The sequence below is a fragment of the Aplidium turbinatum genome, chromosome 16, assembly GCF_918807975.1.
Source record: "Aplidium turbinatum chromosome 16, kaAplTurb1.1, whole genome shotgun sequence".
NCBI classification, from domain to species: domain Eukaryota; kingdom Metazoa; phylum Chordata; class Ascidiacea; order Aplousobranchia; family Polyclinidae; genus Aplidium; species Aplidium turbinatum.
In genome coordinates this window covers 12,788,285-12,812,077 of record NC_137487.1, presented here as the reverse complement: position 1 = coordinate 12,812,077, position 23,793 = coordinate 12,788,285, and the positions used below count along the sequence as shown (strand labels likewise).

General features: G+C 37.4%; 1 protein-coding gene across 1 annotated transcript; it reads right to left on the bottom strand.

Annotated features, from left to right (window-relative positions):
• Positions 1-811: 811 nt before the first annotated feature.
• LOC145785382 (merlin-like) lies at positions 812-17,866 on the bottom strand. The gene is made up of 16 exons (XM_082597038.1): positions 17,752-17,866; positions 14,405-14,540; positions 13,670-13,798; positions 13,057-13,140; positions 12,724-12,851; positions 10,552-10,654; positions 9,559-9,727; positions 8,433-8,548; positions 6,592-6,705; positions 5,929-6,051; positions 5,565-5,696; positions 4,566-4,651; positions 4,106-4,199; positions 3,326-3,630; positions 2,522-2,678; positions 812-1,848 (listed from the first exon to the last, which is right to left on the bottom strand). The coding sequence occupies exons 1-16, from the start codon at positions 17,826-17,828 to the stop codon at positions 1,783-1,785; spliced, it is 2,019 nt and encodes a 672-aa protein (XP_082453164.1). The 5' UTR covers positions 17,829-17,866; the 3' UTR covers positions 812-1,782.
• Positions 17,867-23,793: the final 5,927 nt, after the last annotated feature.

Sequence of the window (23,793 nt, the reverse complement as noted above, 5' to 3'; positions counted from 1 at the left end):
CCCCACCTTTTGAAAGGCCCCCGGACGTGAAAAAATGTGATTTTGTGTTATTTTTTTCTTTCAGCATTTGAAGTTTCTGCAAAATGCTGTGTAGTGCAGTGCAATGCTGGATTAATGCTACTGTAGACGTAGAGATGGTTTTTAATAATTTTTTTGCACGGGGGGGCCCTCGATCTAAAAGAGAGACTTTTCTCTTTTGGAAAAGATGTGCTTAAGCGAAAGCGGGCAGGACTTAGTGACTCTCATTTTGAAATGCTCGTGTTTTTGAAAGATGCGTAACAACAAATTTCCCTTAGAATGTGTTTTCCATAACAACGTTAAAATGACAGCGTAAACGAATGATAACATTCGTTTTCAAGGTCATTTTTGCGTCACTAGGGACTTGAGTGTTTCCTAGTGTCATTTTAGACAAAGTAGCGGAAGAAGTAGCGGTAGCGCGCGCTACTTTGGCCCGAGTAGCGGTAGCGGGTAGCGCGCTACTTTTGTAAATTGGTAGCGGTAGCGCGCGCTACTTTGGCCCAAGTAGCGGTAGCTGGTAGCGCGCTACTTTAAAAGTAGCGGGTGCCCACCTCTGCCGACGTCCGTCAAATTGGCACAAAAAACTGTCGGATATAGCCGACAGCCGAAGGGAAGTGGGTATTTTAAATGTTAAATATTTTCCCCCAACAGTTGTTTTTGCCTCCCCCGCCCCTAAAAAAATCTTCTTTCTAGCAACGTCCCTGTTCAGGTAGAAGGAGTGGTCACAAACGCTTTACTAAGTTATTTCTTTCTTAAAGCTTATGCTTGACACGAAGTTTTCTTCACGTTAGAAAAGAGAGTGAGTTCTTTATTCAATAAAATGCTCAAGCAAATCTAAACAAAACTAAGTCATCATAAGTACTGTATAACGTTTCAGCGGCAAGCTATGCGATAAAGTCAATTGATTTGATGCGTAAATGAAAACGTACTTAAAACCGTCCGTCAAACAATAATAATGTATAGACCTACAAGCTACAATGACGCACATCACGCGTTCTAGGATAGACGACAATTTCACAATTTGCTGTAATAAAATAAAAACAAACAAAATCCCCCAGCGAGTCATACACAAGTCGATACAAGCGTTTCTTGAAAAAAGCTTAACGTCAAAACTACGATGACGAAGATACCAATTATGAAAAGAAGCCAGCAGCTTGAAAATAGAGAACGAGGGAAGCAAAGTTGAGAAAATACACATGAAAGTGGTCAAATCGCGCAAGCGTTTAACTTCTGCAAATTCGTGGGTGTACCATGTCATGTCTGCATACTTGCGCGAGCGTTAAAAATAAAATCGAATCGTGAATGACAATACTGTTTGCTGTGAAAATGCGTTGATCAAGATGCATTGCACCAAGGCGTGCGACATGATTTCTGTGGTTGACAAGACGTTAAAGAAAACAATATAAAGAAACATAAAAATTCAAACGCAAAAATGTCGTCGCTGAAACCAGATTTCAATCACACTTCATGAAGCCTTTGCGAAACAAAGTACCTTCAAAAGTATGAAGTGCAACCACCATTGATGTACCAATAGTACCACACTAGAGAGATAAAAACATTTAACACATTATAAAAATGCCATCAAGAAACTTATAAAGTAAACAGTGTCTTAAATACTGAAAACATTAGAAAAGCACCAGACAATTGGCGATACATCACTTGACGCTCAAGGTAAGACAGTTAGCAATGTATCAAGATATAATCTGTTGATGGAACTTGTTGGGGACTCGGTCGGACCTCCATATGGTGGTCACATCGAAGAGATTACGTCAGTTGATCAGAGACACAGCCTTGGTATAACCCATTGTAAGGCTGTTGGCGTAGCGGCGCCTATGAAAAAATGTCAATAAATGTGAGTGTTCATGAAAAAATGTCAGTAAATGTGAGTGACCACAAAGCCCAACTGCTACGGTTTTGACCATAGACGTCAATAACACATGTGAATGCTTGTTTGCAGCCAAACTGAGATCAGCGCCTTATAGAACAACTGAGTGGTCGCAGTTAAGGCAGGTAACATGCTGCATATTGTGCGTAGTATACAATATATTATACATATGTGGACGATGGGTGATGGCGAATGCTAACCGAAACAGAATATACACTCAGCTTTCCAAGTGTGATACTGGAAGCACACTTTCGTGTTGAGATGTTGATGAAGTGTCTCAGTGGAAGTGATGAAGTGTCTCAGTGGATTCTGGATTGCATAAAGAATTGGAGCTGCTCTATTCATATGACAAGGGAAGAAACACTTCGTCCATGGAATATGTGGCTCAGGGTAAAGAGGTAAGAAAAGATGAATGATGACTGTACGAAGCCGCCGTGGGCTCAGCATTTTTCGAACAACAAAACCAAAATCAAGGTTTACTCACATGCCAGGTAGTCTTAATACCAGTATGATACAGGTAGAATCAAAAGCAAACTGAGCTCATGATCTACCTTTTCAACATATATGATAAATTGTAGGACCTAATCGTACATAAGGTGCTCGATGTATCGCACTAACCTCATTGCGAACAGGGAAGGACTGCTCCATCGTGTGCGGGGTCATTTGAAACTGTTCCAACAGGTTCGATTCGTCGTCTACTTTCAAAACTTCCAACTCTGATCGCAAGGTTAGTAACTGTTGCTCGATGTTGCGGCTTTTGACTTGGTACTCAACTCTGTGAAAAGATAGGATTCAAAGTTACGACGTAAGTAGAGATTTCCCGTTGGAACCAAACTTGCAGAAAGAACACATAGTTAGTGTGTGCGGCGGGATAGCTCAGTGGATACAGTACACCGTTAAACTCGAGAAACACCCGACCAATAAAGGACACCATCAAGTAACAGTGATAAATGATGATATAAAACACGGCGACTAAGCTATTGACCCGTGTGCCGTGAAGAACCTTCAATGGTAGCTTTCCATTCAACAACAGCATAGTCAGTGAATGATGCAGAAATAACAATATTGTACTGTACTTCAAAACAAACAAAAACTTTACAAGGTCGAGCAGAGCTCGGTGAATGCTTGTGCAGTTGTGCACCTGTGGTTGAAATCTCTGCAATTTAACAAGCAACCTTACAAAACTGCCGGAAATAAACATCCAAAAAGGCTTCATTAGTCCGAAGATTTTCAACCATTCAATGAACAAGTTCAATGGGATTGTGTTCTGACGACGTCATTCAAAATCTAGCGTGTTTTTTGAACCCGCAATTTGTATTATCTGTGAATGATGCTCAATCATGCAAAGCAGTCGGGACTACGTTTTTTTGCATTCTAATCTGACATAACAGAACAGCAAAGACTAGACTGTGTACGACCAACCTTTCCTTTTCGATTTCTTGAGAAAGCAGTTGCATATCTGCAGCTGAGGTCGTTGAAAAGTCCCGGCTGCTTCGATCAGCTTGACTGCCCACCTCTGAGCCAGTACTCGACCGTTTAGGAGAGTAGAGATGATACGGCACGGCTTGGTAGTTGTTTGAGCTGCCACTTACGGAGGGGGAATGGTTAGTTTGATTGACAGGCCCGTTTTGACCAAAATTGTGCATTGCCATCGATTGACCATGAGGTTGGTTGGAAGGCACGTAAGGTGCGCTCACTATGTTCCCGGATGTACTTGGCGAATGATTCTGCAATTTAATTTATTGATGTTATTTTTTGTTGTACATTGATGACGGTACAAAAGGTGTAAATGCAAATTGGGCTTTTCAGCAGAAAACAAGCTGAGCGCAATTTTTCTGTCCATTTGGTCCGAGGAAGTTAAGTCATGCTGAGACCTCAAAGTCGACCAATTGTCTGCAGCAACTTCTCCAGTGCTCTCCATCCTTGGCATTTCAGATGGCAATAATAGTAATTGTCAGCTCTAATGTTAGAAAGATTAACCCACATACACCTAATACACACAGCAAAACACAGAGAATCTTGGAAAGTTTTCACACAAGAGGCCCAGCCAATGCTTGGAATCAAGTACGACAATGACAGAAGAAGCTCTAATGTTAGAAAAAGGCCAAGCAAACTATTTCAACAGAGTGACTAATCGACCATACAACCTTTGTAATGCTTTATAATAATCTTGACTTATTAGTTTAGAAATGTTAAACTCACCAAGTTACTCATCATATTAAGCTTCTGGTTGGCATCAGAGAGGGCTTGTTTGGTCACAAAAAGCTCTTTTCTTAGGTTGTCGGCTTCCAATGACCTTTTCAATACACGTCGTTTAAACGTCAAATAAACACCATTTTTCGATCTTAATAAAATATCTTGACATATCAGTTTTACTCATACGATGATACATTATAGTTGGAACAAATTTATTCCTCTTAAGTGCAATAGATGAGTGACCACTGACCACCCTGACAGTTGATTCTCATACGTTATGTTAAGATTGGTATGATGGGCGCATTGTACAGACATGATAAAATGTTAATATTTGAGGTGAGTATTGTTGGCAGCTAAAAAAGTGATTGTCTTACAAAACAGAAATTGTGACTATTTGTTAAAGTTAAGATATATATTATAACAATACGTGGCGATCTATTTTAAATAGATAACAAATTAAAATTACTTGGTTCGAGATTGCTCGCTCAGCTGCTGCGTCAATTTGTCAAATTTTGCACACTTTTGCTTCAGAATACGGTTGTTGTCTTGCAGCTGTATACAAATAAAATATCTTTTATACCTTCCTTGACACAGGAAGTACTCGGCCGAAGCTGGGATGAACAATTAAAGTGAAATTGTAAGCGAATTTCGCAGCTGTTCGATTCCAAAATTAATCCAGAATATAATCCAAAAAAACATCAGTTACCGGTATGCTACGGAATGGCCTGATTCGGTGAGTCCGATTCGGTGAGAGCCTTTTTGGGTGAGAGCCCTATTCGGTAAGTTTTTTTTTTTAATTATTGCGCGCCGTAGCCTAATTAGTAATTATCATTGCCGTTATAGGGTTAGGGGATAGGGGTTTAGGGGTTTTTGGGTTTTTTTGGGGTTTGGGTTTTTGGGGTTTGGGTTTTTGGGGTTAGGGGTTTTTAATTAGGCTACGGTACCCAATAATTTTCAAAAAAAAATTCAAAAAAATCACCGAATAGGGCTCTCACCGAAAAAGGCTCTCACCGAATCGGACTCACCGAATAGTAGCAAACCCGGTATGCTAAGTAACCTACATCTATTAGAATAAGCATCTTTTGACGATCCCGTAAAGGGTAAAACAGGCTGTAAAGATTACTTTGATAATGGTGATTTAATTTACTTGAGTTAGCTCTGCTTCATTGCGCTTGGCATGGAGTACTCTTTTGTGGTATTAATACCACCTAACGTACTCTTGCGTTGTCGATAGTTTTCCCCACTATAAAAGCGGGTTTCTCTTTGTCTTATTCATATAGAATCAATTATTCTCGGTTCATTCGATTTTCTGTCATTGAGTTTGAATTGTTTAAAGAATGAAAACTAAAAGTATTGAAGATCTTGAAATAAGCCTCTTGTACAAGTTCCACAATGTGATAAAGCTGAGTGAGTGATATTGGAAACAATCCTAGGGGTAAAATTGTTCTCAATAAAAATCTCTTACCTTTGTAATTTCCATTTTATAATGCTTTATCTCGTTTTCTGCCTTTGAGACCTTAACCCTTAGCAACAAAGCTTCGTCTTTGGCCAGGTTTGCTGTTTTGTTGAGAAGTTCAGCTGTTTCTTCAGATCGACCCTGAGGAACAGAAAAGCATAAGATTATGACGCATATAGTGACATTCTGGACAGCTTTGATCTCTTCAATGTGATTGCTTGGGGAAGTGTTAATTCTGGGTTTCTAAAAGCATCTTCTGCAGCTCAATTGGGCATTTTACACACTTGTAAAGACTTTGAATCATTGATAAAGACCCAGATGGATTTAAACATATGCTTGTAAAATGTAGGTGTAGTTTTCTGCAGCAACAAACCAAAGTGTCAGCAGCTGCTCTGTTTTCTTCCTGGAAATGCTTCAACTTTTCCTCCAATGCATCTTTTTCTTGTTGAATCTGAATCCGTAAATCCCGCTCTTTTTTCAAACGCTCCCGTTCGTTCTAAAAAAAGAAACAAGAACAATGACAAGACATCATCCGATCAGCGGAAACCACGCAATGAAAACATCCGCGACGGCTTCCGGTAGTGCTGGGTGCAGTAACTAAACAGAAAGCAGAGTGTATTCAAAGAATGGGTCGCGTCACTGGCAGAGGTTGCAAATACTTTTAAAATGGCATGCGACATTTGTTTTTCAAGTATAATTGTAGTTAGCATTCTGTTTATAAACGTTGTTTAGTAAAAATATCTGAAAGTGTGCCTTAAAGTTCAGTTGAAATGTTACTATTGTTCGGGCTCGGCAAAGAAAAAGGTCTGACGACCATATTAGCATAGCCTGGCCAGTGGCCATGGCATGGCACATTAGAAAACGATGCAGAACAAGATCAAGAAACAAGTTAATGTCCAATTGTAAGGCATCATGATGATCAAGATGAACTGACACATACAAAAGATCCAAGCGTGCAAAGTCAAAAATGCATTTGATAACGACATCAAATTTTAAACATTAATTAAAGTTGGGATTTTTCCATACTAGTAGTCACCTGTTTTCTTTCTTTCTCTTCCTTCGCCTGTGCTTTCATGTGTTGCATTTCCATGCTGTCGACTTTCCGTCTCTTCATGAACAGGTCGTGGTTGCCTTTGCACAAGTCAAGTATCTAGAAAACAAAAGGCCGTCTTATGACAACACAAATGAATGATGATTGCTAATGCGCTGAACAGACCGGTAAAATGAATTTGAAAAAAACACAACGTTAAGTTTGCAAACACAAATTTAAAAAAATAGTGAAACTGTTGTAAAACTTTGATCTGATTAGCGCATGACTTGAACCAACCCGGATGGCCCGTTTCGGAGAAATGTCAATTCGGAGACAGCTTTTTCCGGAGAAAACCGATTCGGTGATTTGTTGAAAATGCAGCGGCCGCTTTTGTTTGTTTAGAGAATTTGTAGGGATCATTTGGGTAGGTTATTGTTTCAGTAAGGTAGATGTAAATTAGCTGATATCTTTTGGGTATAGGCTATAGCGATATCTAGCAACAATTATTTTATAGGATAGGCACTAGGCAATTAACCTAAATCGTTAATGTCACAGTGATGGATCATGCTAGTAACGTTAAGGGGATCCGATTTCATACATCTGCCAAAAAAAAGTGTTTGCTTACTAGTTTGTTTACTTACAGAAAAGTATAACTTTGGTAGAGAGATAATTTTTGAATGCCATAGACAGAAAATTGATAGCAACTTAATAGGATTGAATGGCATAATTCAAAAATAATACATAAAATAAAAGATAACTGTGACATAAATTCGAACGTTTTCGGCAAAACTTTCAACCCACCAAAACTTTCAACTCCTCAGGAAAATAACTTAATTCATCTTAACAAAACAACAGATATTCGTGAAATATTAATAAAAAATGACTGAAATTACAATCTGCACTGAGCTACGTATAAACAGTTAAACACAACTGAATGTTAACACCATTTGTGTTTGTTCTTCAGTTGTGTTTATACGTTGCTCAGTGCAGATTGTAATTTCAGTCATTTTTTATTAATATTTCACGAATATCTGTTGTTTTGTTAAGATGAATTAAGTTATTTTCCTGAGGAGGGCAGAAAGTTTTGCCGAAAACGTTCGAATTTAAGTAGTTATCTTTTATTTTGTGTATTGTTTTTGAATTATGCAATTCAAAGTTAAAGAAAAGTTTACTAACCTACACTACAGGTTAGTAAAGTTAATCTATTGGGTTTTAAGGAAGCGATTGCCAGATTCGCCACTGATGTGTCGACCGTGGTAATGATTCATGCGTAACAATTTTGGATGGGCAATTCGAAATTAGATCTTTGCATGCACGTCTTAAACCATTACCGTTTTTCCGCCTTTTCCTTTTGTTGGATCTGTTACTGTATTTTATTTCCACAATATCGTTTTTCTGCATTCCGAAAAAAAAGAATAGAGTGAATTGAAATTTAGCGAAAAGATAAAAAGTAACTCAAAGTTTATTCTTGAACTATTCAATTAAAATATTGGCTCACATAAAATTGACATGTGTCCTGCGTCACAGTTTTTATCCAAACCTTTCAAATTTGTAAGCATAAACACTACACTGCAAAAAAATTTTACGTGTAAATGGGAATTTGTTGTGATTCACCTCCATTATAAGCCAATTCCTTTGAATAAACAGATGAAGCTGTGAGATTTTAAAAATCTCGGAAAAAGACTTTCTCCAAAAAAAACTGTCTCCGAATTGGTTTCTCCAAATAGTAACAGACCGGACTCAACCAGCCTTCCAGTCCTTTTTAAATTGATTCAACGTTGAATCAACGACAAAAAAGACTGACTGGAAGAAGAAACTCGCAATCCTGTCTAATCTCGGCCACTTGCCTGTTTGTTGGTCTCCTGTTCTTCTGTGACAAAGAACAGATCTTCTGTGTTATTTTGAGTTAAATTGTTGGTCGATGCTCTCCAATTCAGTCTTCTTCGGCTCAACGTACCCCCTCCTGACAAGAACGAAATACGCCATTTTTTAAAGTTTTTTTTTTCTACGCCGCTTGATAGTAATCAATGTTCCTGCTTTAATTCAAGTGATGTAAACAAAACACTGTTTTGGTTTTTGTTTGTAACCATTTTGCACATTTTTCAAGCAATATAAAATAACATTCTGAAAAATTGAGATAGAGATAACTTTCAGAGGAAGATGAGATAGTCGCTTTACGAGCAAATATTCTTTAGATAAAAAATTCTGAAATAAACCTTGGAAATTCACTTATTAGGTGATGTGAAAGCCTCTTTCTTCAAAGGGGCAAGGGTGAAAGATAGTGTTGCAAAACTTTAGATACAAAAAAAAACGGATACGAAATATTGAATAAAGAAATGCAGCAAGTGTACGTCTCAAACAAAAAACATTAGTGGGGCACAAACGGAAATAGCAACCAAAACAAGATCAATTTATAAAAAATCTGGAACCTCAGAAATTCCTCAACCAAACCCCCTACACCAGGCTGTTTTCTTTTAGAAACTTAACTTTGACATTGTCCATTTTCTCTTAAAATTTTATTTCGACGGAATTTAGGTGCCATTCCCTTTTTTCTAGATCTTGATAATTTTTACAACCATCACCGTATAAAGGAAAGTTAAGTGAATATTGTTGGGTGTGTTGTTCATTGCTAGGGGACCAGTATAACATACTAACGCTCATAAATTCATCTCAAACTTGATTACGCAACCACTTAGACTGATTTCGTAGTCATAAGCGCCTAAGCGGGTTTATGTTGAAAAACACGTTGCGCTAGAAAGAGAGAATTTAGCAAACTATTCGCTCTACCCAGACAGCAAAATCCGTAATTTTTACATTGATTTGAACAACGTTTCATGTAAAAATGATGGACTTTGCTGTCTGGGTTACTATGTGTGTTTTACACTACCAAGCAAAATGAAGAAAAATGTATATACACAACTTTAGACTGAATTCACGTTTGTTGTCTTTATTGCCAAATATAAACGAACCTACCGGTGACCAAACGATTGGTATGTTTAACAACGAAGTTGTTTCCTCGATAAGACATGTCAGACAAATCACTCCATTGATAAGACTTGACTGGATGGAGCTTATCAGCCATGGCATAGATTGACACAGACTTGGCATCAATTCCTAACCACATAGCAGTGCCGTTCTCGTCCTGAGAAATCAATTAAGAAAGATTAAGCAATTATTTTTTAAACAGTTTCAAAACAATGATATTTTTGGGCACACGCAAACAGTGGATTATAAATTATATATAATGTTTATAATAAACCAGAATACAATAGACAAGCGAAACCAAGCGCAACAAATCATCAGTCGCTATAATACCAGTCATTTGACATCGAAACCACAATACGCATCTTCTTGTACTAAACTCGTGATTCCAAGCAGAATTTTTGCCTTTTTAGCTTGTCGAACATCGTTGAAGAGCATGATCAAAATTATTTTGTTTGCACACAAAAATGAGAGAAGTACGATTGAGTAAGGTGAAGGTGGTTTCCATACTTGGCCAAAGTATCGGGGAGGGGGGAAGAAAAGGTTCTCTTTATACTGAGTCTTCGGCACTGACAAGAGTGAGATGGCCATATTGACCAGCCCCTATCTTCAGCAGCTACGCCAACTCAATTCAGTACACCCTTAGTTAGAAGTAAACGGTGCTATTCAACAGCCAGTCAAAGCCGGGAGTCAAACCAGGATCGCATCACTGGAATCTGAGCGCTATTTCATCGCCTTTGAGCATTGTATAATGTATATACTTCAAATTTGCTATAAAAATATTCACAAATTACGATACAGTTCTGTCATGATAACTTTTGCATACATGCGTTTAGTTTTTTTTACACGTAAAGTATATTGTAGGGTACAAAGACCAAGAATACATTTGACCCCAGACAGATCGCTCATTCTACACAAAAATACATTAATTAATTATCTAAAACGTTTTGTGATAAACTGATCATGATAAATGTATGTACTCACTTTCACTTTAAAGTAATTTACACCGCTCATTTCAAATTCTTGAGTAACTTTCAAATATTCCAGCTCTGCTTCATCTCTGGACCAGCCACGGTAACTGGCGTACCTGAAAGAGATAAGAATTATACACAAGATAATGAAACACTTGTTTTACCCTGCATTTGCTTATATCTGTCACTGCAATAACACCCAGATCCATTCTAAGCCACAAGAAAGTTACTATTTTTAGTTTCTGCACTTTTCAAGAAATACAGCCTATACGAGTATACATTATATAAACAGTGTTGTACGCGTCATTGAAATAAATTGACGGCGTCAGCGTCAGCGCGAATTGCCTAAAAACTTTACGGCGTAAAGTACTGCGTAAGCTCTTAAAGAAATTGACGGCGTCAGCGTCAGCGCTAATTTCTAGCGCTATTTTTTGCCAACGTCTCATAAAACGGAAATATTTCAACCAAGTTTAGGCTAACAATAGCTAAAAATAAAGAGCAGATATTATGTTTTGAGACTGTATTGTAATGAGCTGCTTAGCCTATTAGTTATTTCCTTACAGAAAAAGCAAGCATTTCAAAACGTTTGTCTGACAATTTGCTGCGTTTGGGACGCATAGCCTAGGCTATTGTCCTTTCCAAGTGAAAACATGCGTTCCACAGCAGCGCTGGTTGGTACTGGTGTGTTGTATTTCAAAAATAAATTGAAAACGTTTACTCGGAAAGGTATCACTGTTCCTAACGTGCTGTGATAGTTTAGCATGTATAAATCTTTTAACCAGGTTCACTGCACCAACATCGCTCTTTTCAGAGGCATAAAGCTCTTGAAATAAAGTATCTTCAACGTTCCGCGAAGCCGATCATGGATTTTTCGCTTTCTGTCTCTGATCTCTCGTTCTCAATACATGGGTGATCACTAGGGCCCGCAAAAGTCAATAAAGTCAAAAACTTTTAAGGACCTCGTCTATCCACGAATCCAAGAATAAAGTTATTTTTAGCACCTAGGGGACTGTTTCTAAGAAGTTTATAGGTCAAAATAAAGTCAAAATTGACAATAAAGTCAAAATTTGTCAAATTATGGCTTTTGACAAACTTTTTGTGTTTCTTGAAAGTAATTTTTGTCAAAATCCTCGTGGAAACATTGTAAATCAGGAACTGCGACGCAATTAAACCATATTAACCCATAAAAGCAGGAAATATGTCACAATGCTGACGGATCAGCAGTACCTTTTATCGTAAATTGCCCATTGTTTATTCATTGTTACGTATTTAAATATTTTTTATAAAAAGCTCCATCTTCACAAACGTAGTCTTTTCGAAAATCAACAGTTTGGATTTTAGGAATAGCCAAGCTAAATCGTCTTCAGCAAACGTTAGACAGATCTGTGGAGATTTTCCTATCGCCGAAAAACACGACGCACTTTTTATAATCCATAAAAACCTTGACTTTTCGACAAAATATTACGTTTGGGTCTGAAATCGACAAAACATTATGTTTGGATAACTAGTAGAAATGTGACCTCTACAAATAAGCAATTTCGTTAGGTCAAAATAAAGTCAAAATTTGATAAAAATAAAGTCAAAAAGTTTTTTTTTAGGTCAAAATAAAAATGGCCCTAGACTGATCACCATTTGGCCAACTTCTTCCGCGTGTATTCCAGGGAGCCATTCCAACCAACGCAAAATCCGGTAATTCGGATGAGTCGCGCTGGCCAGAATACATTGTGAAACCATAGGTGAAACTCTAATTGTGAAACGAGATTTTCCATTTTTTTCCATGAAAATAAAAAATGACGCATAGCGCTTGACGCTTAAAATCGGCAAAATAGTTGACAGCGCTATCACTTCCGTCAACTGAAAAATAAATTGACGGCGCTAGCCTCAGCGTCAACAAAAAGTTGACGCCGTCAAATGACGCCGTCAAATTGACGGCGTCAACGTACAACACTGTATATAAATGCAGAAGTCACTCAATTATGATGTAATCTTGCAGTCTAACAATACATTTATGGCAATTACGCATTTTTTGCTAGACTGTAGAAAAACAAATTTAACTAAATTATGACATTTTTTTCAGGTTTACAAAATTTGAACCGAACAAGTCAAAATGACAAGTATCGAGGTAATTGCTGCTTGAAAAGTGACTCTGTATATAAACATGATTTTCAATTTTATTTTTTAATACCATGATGTAATTTGTTCCTCCCACATTTGTCCAGTGACAGATTGAAATTGATCCATGACGCTACGAGGTAACAACACTTCATTTGCAAGAAACCCAGATTTGTGAATATCTGGATCATAATCACCAAACTGTAATTGAAATAAAAAATATGAATTAGAAGTCAGTAGGCTACATGATTGCACAAACACGATTCATTCAGAACATAAGTCTATGTAGCTGTTATACTAATGAAAAAATAGGCTATTACACAACATTTACTCGTTTGTTTGTTTTTTGGTTCACACATAGCAAATACAGTTGTACCACTTGCAGACCGATAAATGGTTGAAATACCTTCGCCTGCACAGCATAGGAAGCAAGTAATATGGCAGCTTCAGGTTGGCATTGTAACTCTTCAGATAGGATCAAGTGCTGAAACTGAGACCATAATATTATGCAAAAAACGTTATAAAAACAGAATTCAAATATTTTGTTGTGATCATTTAGGTAGGCTCTCTAGGATTTCTCCTAATTGGTTTTTCCGAATCGGATTCTCCGAAATGGGCCATTCTGTTAACATTACTGGCTACAACATCACTATGAAGAAAAACATCCACCAAAAACCTTTAAAATTCATACCACTGTTCCATAAGACAAGCCAGATGGCTTGCAAGTCATAAGAACATTTACAGTACCGGTACCGTACCTAAAAATTTGTTTTTACATGTTAAAAGTGCTTATGACGCAGTACATATATATACATAACAATACTAGCCTAATACCATTAACTATGTATATATACAGTATGAATCAAAAACTACTTGACTAGGCTATGTTTTTTTGTGCTAGATCCAAGTTAGCTACAAGACCAAAAAACTACTGTACACGTTACGACACAGTCTTCAACATTAAGCATAACTTGAAAATGAAGGAAACATTCAGGTTTATCTTGTATTCATACACAAACCTGAAGAAAAAAGAGGTGTCTGGTGACTTCTTGTATTAGCTCTTCTTCATAAACTTCAGGATAAAATTTAGCTAAAAATTTGAACATTAAAACTCCAGTTTCACTTTTCGGTATGGCATGATCAACAATCTAAAAACACCCAAAAAGCTTGAGATAAAAAAGAGTGAGAAAGGGGTTGCTTATCTTTTAAGTTTAGCATTAAAAGTCAAAGTTGCAAAACGACAGCAAGTCAATTGAATTACAGAGACATCAAACTAACTTATAAAACAAACATATTAATTTGAACAGCTTTGGTAAGGCACTGCACAGTGCACACAGCACACATAAAAGAAACTAGAAGTAGTACCATTTTTCAACGTTGGGTAGGCTAGTACAAAAGAATGCAAATAACTTTACCATCTAAAATACAAATTGGTCATAAAGGTTCTACTTAGTAGGCTAGTTTAAGCAATAAGGTGCTACTACCCTTGCTCCAATCACAGCCACAATGTTGCACAAAATCTGTTCGACTTAGCAGTTTGTTTAATATATTTCTTAATCTTATAAAGTCACATAATTCAATTAAATTGTTGTGAATGGTATATCATATACAACTATCTCCACAAATCTAGCTATTTTAAAACAAACCATTCAAGAAGCATGATAATTGAACTTTAAGCCAAGGATTTGAGTCAACAATAAATCTGAAAAATACAGCTTATGTGACATTTATCACACTACAGTATCTGAAGTTACCTTTTTATCTGGTTTAGCCCAAGCCAAAACGTTGTTTTCCATTTCATATGCAAGTGCAAAGTACCATGTCTCCCGCAGTCCCATGGTATGACAAACAAGGTCAAAAACATTCTTTGCTTTCGTGGCGCAATCAACACTAAAAACACAAAGTAGTTATGTTTACACAAAAAGTTTTATTCTTTGTTATGTCTTATTAAATATTATATTTATAATATGCCACTTTGCAAATATGTTTTAACACAGTCAAACAATTTTTTTCAGCAAAGACTTCATAAAGCAAAACATCACGAAATTGCCATTAGTATTGCACAGTGGCTATAGACATCAATTAAGCAAGGACAGTGAGTGCCTCTGCGAGTCTGAGACAGATAGATGTGAGATATGTGTGAAGCTTGAGATATAAATGTTAATAAGAGACAAAGAAAAAGCTAATCCCTGAAAACATGCATAAGTTAAGAGAGGGATTGCTAGAATCTCAAAAGTGAAGAATTCGCTATTATGACAGTATTGTATTATTTTATATATATATATATACAGGCCTCGAAACTGAAGGCGGCCATCGCGGCCATGGCCGCGATTAACCTACAGAAACCGACATTTTGTCCGCCGGGTCTCGCCCTTCCGTCGGCCGCATTTGTCCGCCATGAAGTTCCGAAAATTTTTTACGCAAACGGTCTTGTGAATAAAGTACTTTGTCACTTATAATCACAAAGGATTAGAAAGCAGTCAAAGTATCCGATAAATCAAAATACACCCTGTCTAATGTCTATGCTTGAATTGTTAACATTATTGATTGACCAAGCAGCTGATGTCTGACATCCGCAGGATGCAAGTGACATCACAATACACTTTATTGATGCGATATATTCAGTCTTCGAAATTAGCGTCGGCAATAAAAATGCCAAGGCCACACGAGCGCTTGTAAGGTTAGGGTTAGACATTCCTCCCAGTCGTTATGGCACAGCCATAGATTTGTTCCTCAGTCAACACCCTGATGGATCTTTATGAAAAAGAAAGAGGCGTGTGGATTGGTATCAAAGCCCGAAAGCCGCAAAACGTGGACGCTTCATTGCGAACGGCAAAGACGGTGTAGATTTACAGCCAAGCGATGAGCTTCTTCAAGTGTCTGATTCCAGTGATGACGCGACAACCTCGTGCTCCGATGCAGCATCTGATGATTCCAATTCTGACAACTAGTTCTTTATCAAACAGACTTTGTGTTGTTCGCAGTATCCCAGTTGTGCCGAAATTATGTTAGTATAATAATAGTGTATACGTAAATCGAGGCAATCTTCTCGCAGGGAGCTATTAATTTGTTATCGTTACCTAGTTGAGCAATTGACGTTATTTTATGATAATTCAACGTTGCTAGATGTCGAATTATTGTAAAACAAACGTAACTTTCTTATTGGACATTGTTGTAACGCAATATAACCCGCCGGGAAAATTAAAGCGATTTGTGCTGACTCGAACGTTGAATCAACCCAAAATTAACTTACTTTCCTCCCGTGAGTTATTTAACGTGAATTACTGTAACAGCGTGCGACGTGCGTATCTTGTAGCTCGCTTTATCGCTACTTTTGGCATTATTACATCACAACAAATCAAACAGTGCGGTCGTGATAGACTACTCTAGTATATTTTTCGCCGAAGAAAAAATTTCTGCCGAAGAAAAAATGTGCTAATTTCGAAGACTGTGTGTTGATGCGTGTCGAAGTTGTGATGGCCGCCATGTGCTTGTGATTGGCCGCCGAACAGCTTGCTTCAGTCGGACACGTTTGGCCGCCGGAAAAAAAAAGTTGTTTCGAGGCCTGTATATATATAATGTAAAATTAATATATCTGTATCATACCCATTACCCAGGCTCCTCGTAATGTGCTAGATTTCTCAAGTGAAATGTGGCTATTACCTGTCGATTCTTTACCACTCGGGTTAAGCCCAAGTTCCAGAGTCGTCAGTCTCACATCATTTTTAAACTTATCTTTAATCAATGAAACAATATATATATATATTTGCTTTTCAGAATAATGAAAGAGTCAATGCAAACAACTGGTCGACCCTGATGTTTCAAGATGAAGACCAGGCTTGGTTGAAGCAAAATGGAGGGTAACTGTTGCAAATTGAAATACACATATTTATGACATTTGTTGATTATGAAAAGAAACTTTATTCAATCAAAGGACTCCTCTGTTTTTTATGCAATTCAAACTCATGATATACCAAATAAAATAGGCTAGTTAAAGTTATCAAAAATACATACACAATCGGCACTGCACAAATCAGAACAGAGAAATCAAGTGATAAAATGAAGATTCAGAAAGGAGGCACCAGGGTGACACGCTGTCACTTCTGTTTGTAACTGCAGTCAAAGGAGATGTTAAAGAGGCTAAAATCCGAGATTGGACTTGTCATCAATAGAAAATTGCTGAGCAATCACAGATTTGCAGATGACATCATCATTTTTGCGCAGTCAAAAGGCACTTTGCAACAATTGCTTAAGGAATTGAACCAAGAAGGCAAAGGGCATGGAATGAGGATGAATAAAAAAAGACAAAAATAATTATGTAACAAAACAGCAAAGAAAAAAAACAAGAACAGGTATTTTGATAGTTAGAGCAAAGCAAGAGAAGGTTGATTAATGCAAATATAGTTAAAATGCTACAAGCAGGAAACGACATCAAAACTGAGATAACCAATATAATAACATTATGTTGGAAAAGATTTATGGTCAATAAGCTACAGCACTTTTTTAAAGAGTAAGAACATTCCAATCAGCTTAAAACGAAAAATCATGGACTGAGCAATATAACAGCACTGCAGAAACAAGGTCACTAACAAAACAGCAACAAGAAGACTCGCAACACCGCAAAGCAACATGAAAAAATAATATTAAACATAAATAAAAAAAGACTAGATTAGAATCAAGTTATTAGTAGCAAAACACATATATACGTATACTATAGTCGTATACTGTATATCAAAGATGTGATCACAATCAGCAACAAATCTAAAATGGCAATGGGCAGGCATAAGAATAACACACAAAAGATGGGCCAAAACAATCACAGAGTTGACACCAAGAGATCAAAAAGAAGATGACAAGTTAACATTGTCATCTTCTATAGAAAAGATTGGTATCACCTGGATAAGATCATCAAAAAACAAAATACTGTAGTATGTATGGAAATGTAGTTGGAGGCAATCTGCCAGCAGTGGCATGACAGGTTGATGATATTAGAAAAAGCATTACAGTTAAGACTTGGTCCATATTCAAGATGCCGCAAAGGCAGAAGTATTTCTAAAAATCATCCGGCAATATGTAACAAACAGAATTTCAAAACCATTACCTAAACTCCAAGTCGGCATCATAAGTTGATATTCGAATAGATAAAAGCTTTTGCTTTTTCTTCTTCATAAATGGCATTTTAGGCTACATATAGCAAAAATTCAATATCAGTTTACTGAAATAAAAGATTAATATTATTATTTATAAGTGATTAAATTTACAAAGTCACACAGTAGACTATGTTAATACTATAGGCTACCCCATAGCTTCCATTTAAGTGGGCACTTAGAATCACATTTTTCATACTTGTCATAAATAACAATCTACACACAAAAGTTCACCCACAAACCATATATTGCTGGAAAAAGAAGGAAACAAGCTATCCAAAAATATTTATATACTTTGTTAGGCTGGGGCAATCCATAAAGGGTTTATACCTGGGGGATTTTTTCGATCATTTATCGGTCATTGACAAATTTTTTAGCAAACTGTTTGAAAAAAATATAGTTAATTCGGTCAAAATGTCTGAAAAAAAAAATATATATAGTCATTTGACTATAATATGACCAAAAATGACTAAAAATGACCGAAATAAATAAAATTGACCGAATTTTTTCAAGTCATTTTGGACAAATTTATTTATTTATTTGCAATCAGACTCAAAGTCCATAGAATTCAAATTTTTAACAGTCATCACACAAAATATCAGACTAACCCTACATCAAACAACGTAGAAAATACTGTTGTGAGTGAATATAAAATGTAGAAGTAAAATAGTAATCAGAAGACATAACATTGCGCAAAAGTGGATTAATTGATCTTTTGCAACGTTCTACAAATGCAAAGCAGTTTTTTCTTAATAGAGCATCAAATGTTAACACGTCGTTCTGTACCTGATACACTCTAGCACTGTCCCATCTCGACAACTTGTGGATAATTCTGTACGAGTCGTTGTAAGCAACTCGTATGCGATTTAAAGTAGAAGTTTTATAATTACACCATAGCTGCGAACCATACATTGGCATGCAATATGATTGGTACATTACATTTTTAACTTCGGTAGAGCAATTTCCAAACTTGGACCTAAGCTGATTGGCAGCGACATCAATAGGGGTTGTGACAAATTTGTGGCAGTGGCACCTGCCGCTGCACCTGCCACTAGTTTGCGTGGCACCTGCCACCAGTTTGCGTGGCACCTGCCACAGTTTACGCGGCACCTGCCACCAGTTTGCGTGGCATCTGCCACAATTTATGCGACACCTGCCACCAGTTTGGGCGACACCTGCCACTAGTTCGTGCGACACCTGCCACCCACTTGCCCAACTGCCACCACCACTTTGCGCGACTGCCGTCCACCAGAGATGTACAATGTACATGGATTCAAGGCCTATGAGAGGGGATATGGCATACCCTTGAGGGCCCAGGCCTGTGATTGTTGGGGGACGCAAAATTGTGATTTTTCCGTCTACGCGCAAAAATGTTTGGTTAAGACCATCATAAACGACTAAATTCAACTCAAGCATAAAAATTGCTATTCTTTAGTCCCTGGGGGGGGCGTAATGCAGCAAAAGGGTCCGGAAAGGTAATTGAGTGTATTGTGCACAAATTAGAGGCCCAAAGTGGTGATTTAATGCTTTACGTGCAAAAATGTTCTGTAAAAGCACCCTAAATTAAATCATAAAATTTGGTTATATGCTCCTGTCCGGGGGAGGGCATAGTGTAACAAGACTCAGCTGGTCACAGCGGTAAACCATAATCTCTTTGTGGGAAAATTGTAACATAAGATTCCCGAATCCGTTCGTCTGCATGTAAAGACCGAAAAAGAAACACTCCTTTGAAACGTCTATTCAAAATTGTATTTCTGTAAAATTAGCCACCTGGCTGTCGAAAATGAGATGCAACGCCGTACACCACTAAAACTTGTCACTACAGAACAGATTACTTGGATAAAAGACGGAAATTTTGTCCAGCTAGCAGCACTAAGCGAAACAGTTAAATTTGCGACTAACTTCAAGCAACAATTTTACGAATGATCAGAATACATGGCAATATCTCAAACTCACGTGACACGCAGTTATGTGACGCAATAATCCATATGCATTAGGGTGGTCCAAAAAAAACTTTTTTTGTAAATGTTAATGTCTCACCCTAAAATATTGTTACCATTGATGAGAAAATGATATATGTGAATTTTCATAAAGATTGGTTGATATTTAGGGGTTGCTACCGGGGTTCAAAGTTTTGTCGTTTGCCCCCATTTTAACGTTTCGAGAGGATATGATATGATACGGTACAGTAAAAAATACGGTACAGTGCCATTGTATATTGCAATAAAAATACAGTTTAATAATTACTCTATGGTCTGTTTATAAACTCATGTGTCTGTATTACGAATTATACTAACTGGTGTACATGTACGAAATGTGCGACTTTGTATAAGGTAAAGGTGAGTCCCATACTTGAATACAAGCATCGAGGGATGAGGTTCTCATTATACTAAGCCTTCGGCACTAACGAGAGTAGGGTGGCCAGTTCCTTTCTCTCGGCCGCCTTTACTTCAGCAACTACGCCCACCCAATATATTATACCCTGGGTAGAGGTGGGCGTGGGCGGTGTTTGTCAACAACCAGTATAAGCCGGGAGTCAAACCAGGATTGCATAATTGGAAAGCGAGCGCGTCACCGCTGCGACTTTGTATACTTGTGTTTAAAATTCAGAGACTAAATTGGACATTCATTAACAGCTTTAGAATACAACAAATAAACTACATACAGGAATTATTGCGCGAGGGTCTTTCTACTGCAGTCTGGATATCGCTGACGGTGATCGGCGACGACACGCAAAAGATACTGTTTTTGTTCTTCGTCACATGTGTGTAATGTGTTGTATTCCGTGATCAACGCCACTCCACGCTCGGCAATGTCCCAACCGGGGTGCCAATTGCAATGCTCAAGGGTGCCGCGAGATATTTTAACTTTAACCCGTTAAGTGCGGAATTTATTTATTTATTTTAACTCTAATCCACAATAAGCCTTTGTTTTCTCGCCCAGGAATAACAGCGTGAAAGAGATTTTGAATCGTTGCTGTTTTTTCCATAAAATCGTTTGAAACGCATCATTATTGCCAGGTTTCATGATTTTATTTTGCGTTTCACGGCGCACAAAGTCAAATTGCAGTGATGGATTATCGGATTGTGTGACCCAGCACGATTATAAAATTGCACGATTGTTTGCGAACCACTATAAAATAGAAACTTTTGCATGGGGGATACCATACCTGCGCATACAAACACGATAGCCTACATAGCTAATCGAGAAAAGGCTAAGTTATAATTGATTTATTCTTTATACCAGTGCTCCGCAACCTTTATTTACTCACGGCACACTTAAAAACTCTTTAAAATTTTGCGGCACAATTCGGCCGACACATTTTCAAAATGTAAAAAATAACTATCATCTTTTTAATGAGATATTTGCGCTTGTTTCTTGCTTTAATAAAGTTAACAATTTGGATACAGTCATTCATTGTTTCTGTCAGCTCCCTTGTAAAATGTTTGATCATCAAGGCTTCCCTGTGTAAGCAGCAATACATAAGTTGAATGGCTGGATTTTGACGTTTTACCCATGCAGCTAAACTTCTTCCTTCGCCCACCATTGCTGAAGCACCATCTGTGCAAACGTTGATGCAGTTATTCCAATGGATACCATGGGTTATGAAAAACTTGTTGGTCACTCTAAAAATTTCCTGGCCAGTCGTTCGTTCCTGGCTGGAAGTTCTTTGCAAAATAATTAGGCTACTCGTTTGTTATGGACTCGCCATTGACAAAACGTTGGCTACTACACTTAATAGCTGTGCTTTCAATATTACGAAATTTTTCATTAAACACTGCTAACTGACAATTCAAAATGACCTAGCCTGACTTCTAAAAACGCACTACCACGTTAACCAGCCTTTTTTAAAACTAGGGCAGCCTTCCCATTGCGAAAACTTCAATGTGAGGCAAAAAAATCATAAATGCACTGTGGGAAGTCTAGCTAGAGTTTGAGTTGTCTTGCAGTGGTAAAGCGAGAATTTTTAAAACATAAAAACTCCTTTCTTTTCAAAAAGTATGTTCTGATGATAGTTATCCCGCGGCACACCGGTTGCGGAGCACTGCTTTATACTTATATGAATATATTTTGTGAATTGCTTTGCGATTACAATTGGGTCTCCAAATTAGTGGATTTTCCGTACAAACGAACATTAAAACTAAAAAAACGAGAACGACTGCTTATAGTCGAGGAAGAAATGTGGGTGGCTTTGTCGAATGTGCCTCGAGATATTAAGGGACTTGTGCAAGAAGTCAAGCCCAAATTTCACACTAAATTTTGAATAAATACATTTATTTATGCGCGCTATACTGTACAACTCATTCTGTGCTATTTCATACAGTTACTTGAAATACAGAAATCTCATAAAATTGACCCAGTTTTGCCAGGATGCCGCAAACTATTTATCTCTTCGATAGGGTGCCGCAAGGTCAAAAAGGTTGGGAACCACTGCTCTAAACCCTTGACAGCCTGTTTTAACCTAAAAGGAGGACTTTCTGATGATTACCCTTTTAGGGTGAAACAGGCTGTCAAGGGTTTAGACAGTGGTTCTCAACCTTTTCTGAGTCATGGCCCCCCAGACTGTGGCTCTAAAAGACCATGGCCCCCTTGAGCAAAATAAAAATGTATTTGTTTAAAGAACAATGAAACGAAATCAATAAAAACAGTTAACGAATGATTAAATGATTTAATGCTTTCTTTTTCGTAATAGACTACGCTAGTAAATCAAGCGTATCCTTAATTGTTACGTTACAATCACAAAAGATGATGCAACATGCAGTGAGATAGAACATATGATGAAAAAACATGCTTTTAGCTAGCTTTACGATACTAACACCTACATGAGTGTTTTTTGTGTCACAATTCTGTTATAATTCATCAATATCATACATGTTATAATTTATTAATGAAGCTTTTTATCGTGGCTCCCCTGAGAACGCTCTGTGGTCCCCTTGGGGGGCCGAAGGCCACGGTTGAGAACCCCTGGTTTAGAGGGTAATAACTATGTATGTATATACTATGTATATTAGTTTACATCATGTACATTTGTACATGTAGTTTATTTACTGTCTTCTAAAGCTGTTATTGATTGTCAAATTTAGTCTCTGAACTTTAAACACAAGTATACAAAGTCGCACATTTTGTATATATATGTAGACCAGTTAGTATAATTCGTAATACAGACGTACATGAGTTTATAAACAGACTATATAGAGTAATTATTAAACTGTATTTTTCTTGCAATATGCCATGGCACTGTACCATATTTTTTACTGTACCGTATCATATCATATCTGTATCACATCCTCTTAAAACGTTAAAATGGGGGCAAACGACAAAACTTTGAACCCCGGTAGCAACCCCTAAATATCAACCAATCTTTATGAAAATTCACATATATCATTTTCTCATCAATGGTAACAATATTTTAGGGTGAGACATTAACATTTACAAAAAAAGTTTTTTTTGGACCACCCTAATATGCATTGTGAAGTAATTCTCAACAGGTGTGATACAAGTCTTACGAACGATGGTGCAATCTCTGTTCATGTTTTAGGAATTTCCATGACGTAAGATTCAGTAGACCTGAACGGTTTTATATGACGTTTTATTTGTACAGAGATTGGCCGTAACATCAGTGTAGACATCAATTTATTGTATTCTTGTACTGTGTGCTTGTGCGATTATTTTCTCCTGTATCAATCACCTGCTCTAAGTTATGTAACGGAAAGGAAATCTTAATTTGTTTTCGTCATCCTGCACTGGCTACATAAATCCATCATTGTTAAATCTTTCAAAGGATGGCATCTTGCCTGGCGTGAGGCAAATCTCCTGCAGATGTCCAGACTTGTGTGCTTTGTAAATGTAAGTGCAAAATCGCCCATTACGTAATGTCTACTATCCTTCATTCCTATTGTAAACTATTTCTCCTATCTTGGAACAATAAGTGCATAAGTCAGACTTCTGACGTCACAATTTGTTGTTGCGGTAAACTTCTTCCCTTGGGAATAGAC

Coding starts and splice junctions, on each gene's coding strand:
- LOC145785382 (XM_082597038.1), bottom strand. CDS start 17,828: ATGCCATTTATGAAGAAGAAAAAGCAAAAGCTTTTATCTATTCGAATA. Junction 12,852..13,056: donor CCTATGCTGTGCAGGCGAAG/GTATTTCAACCA, acceptor TTTCAATTACAG/TTTGGTGATTATGATCCAGA. Junction 10,655..12,723: donor GAGGAACAAATTACATCATG/GTATTAAAAAAT, acceptor TATCTCTTTCAG/GTACGCCAGTTACCGTGGCT.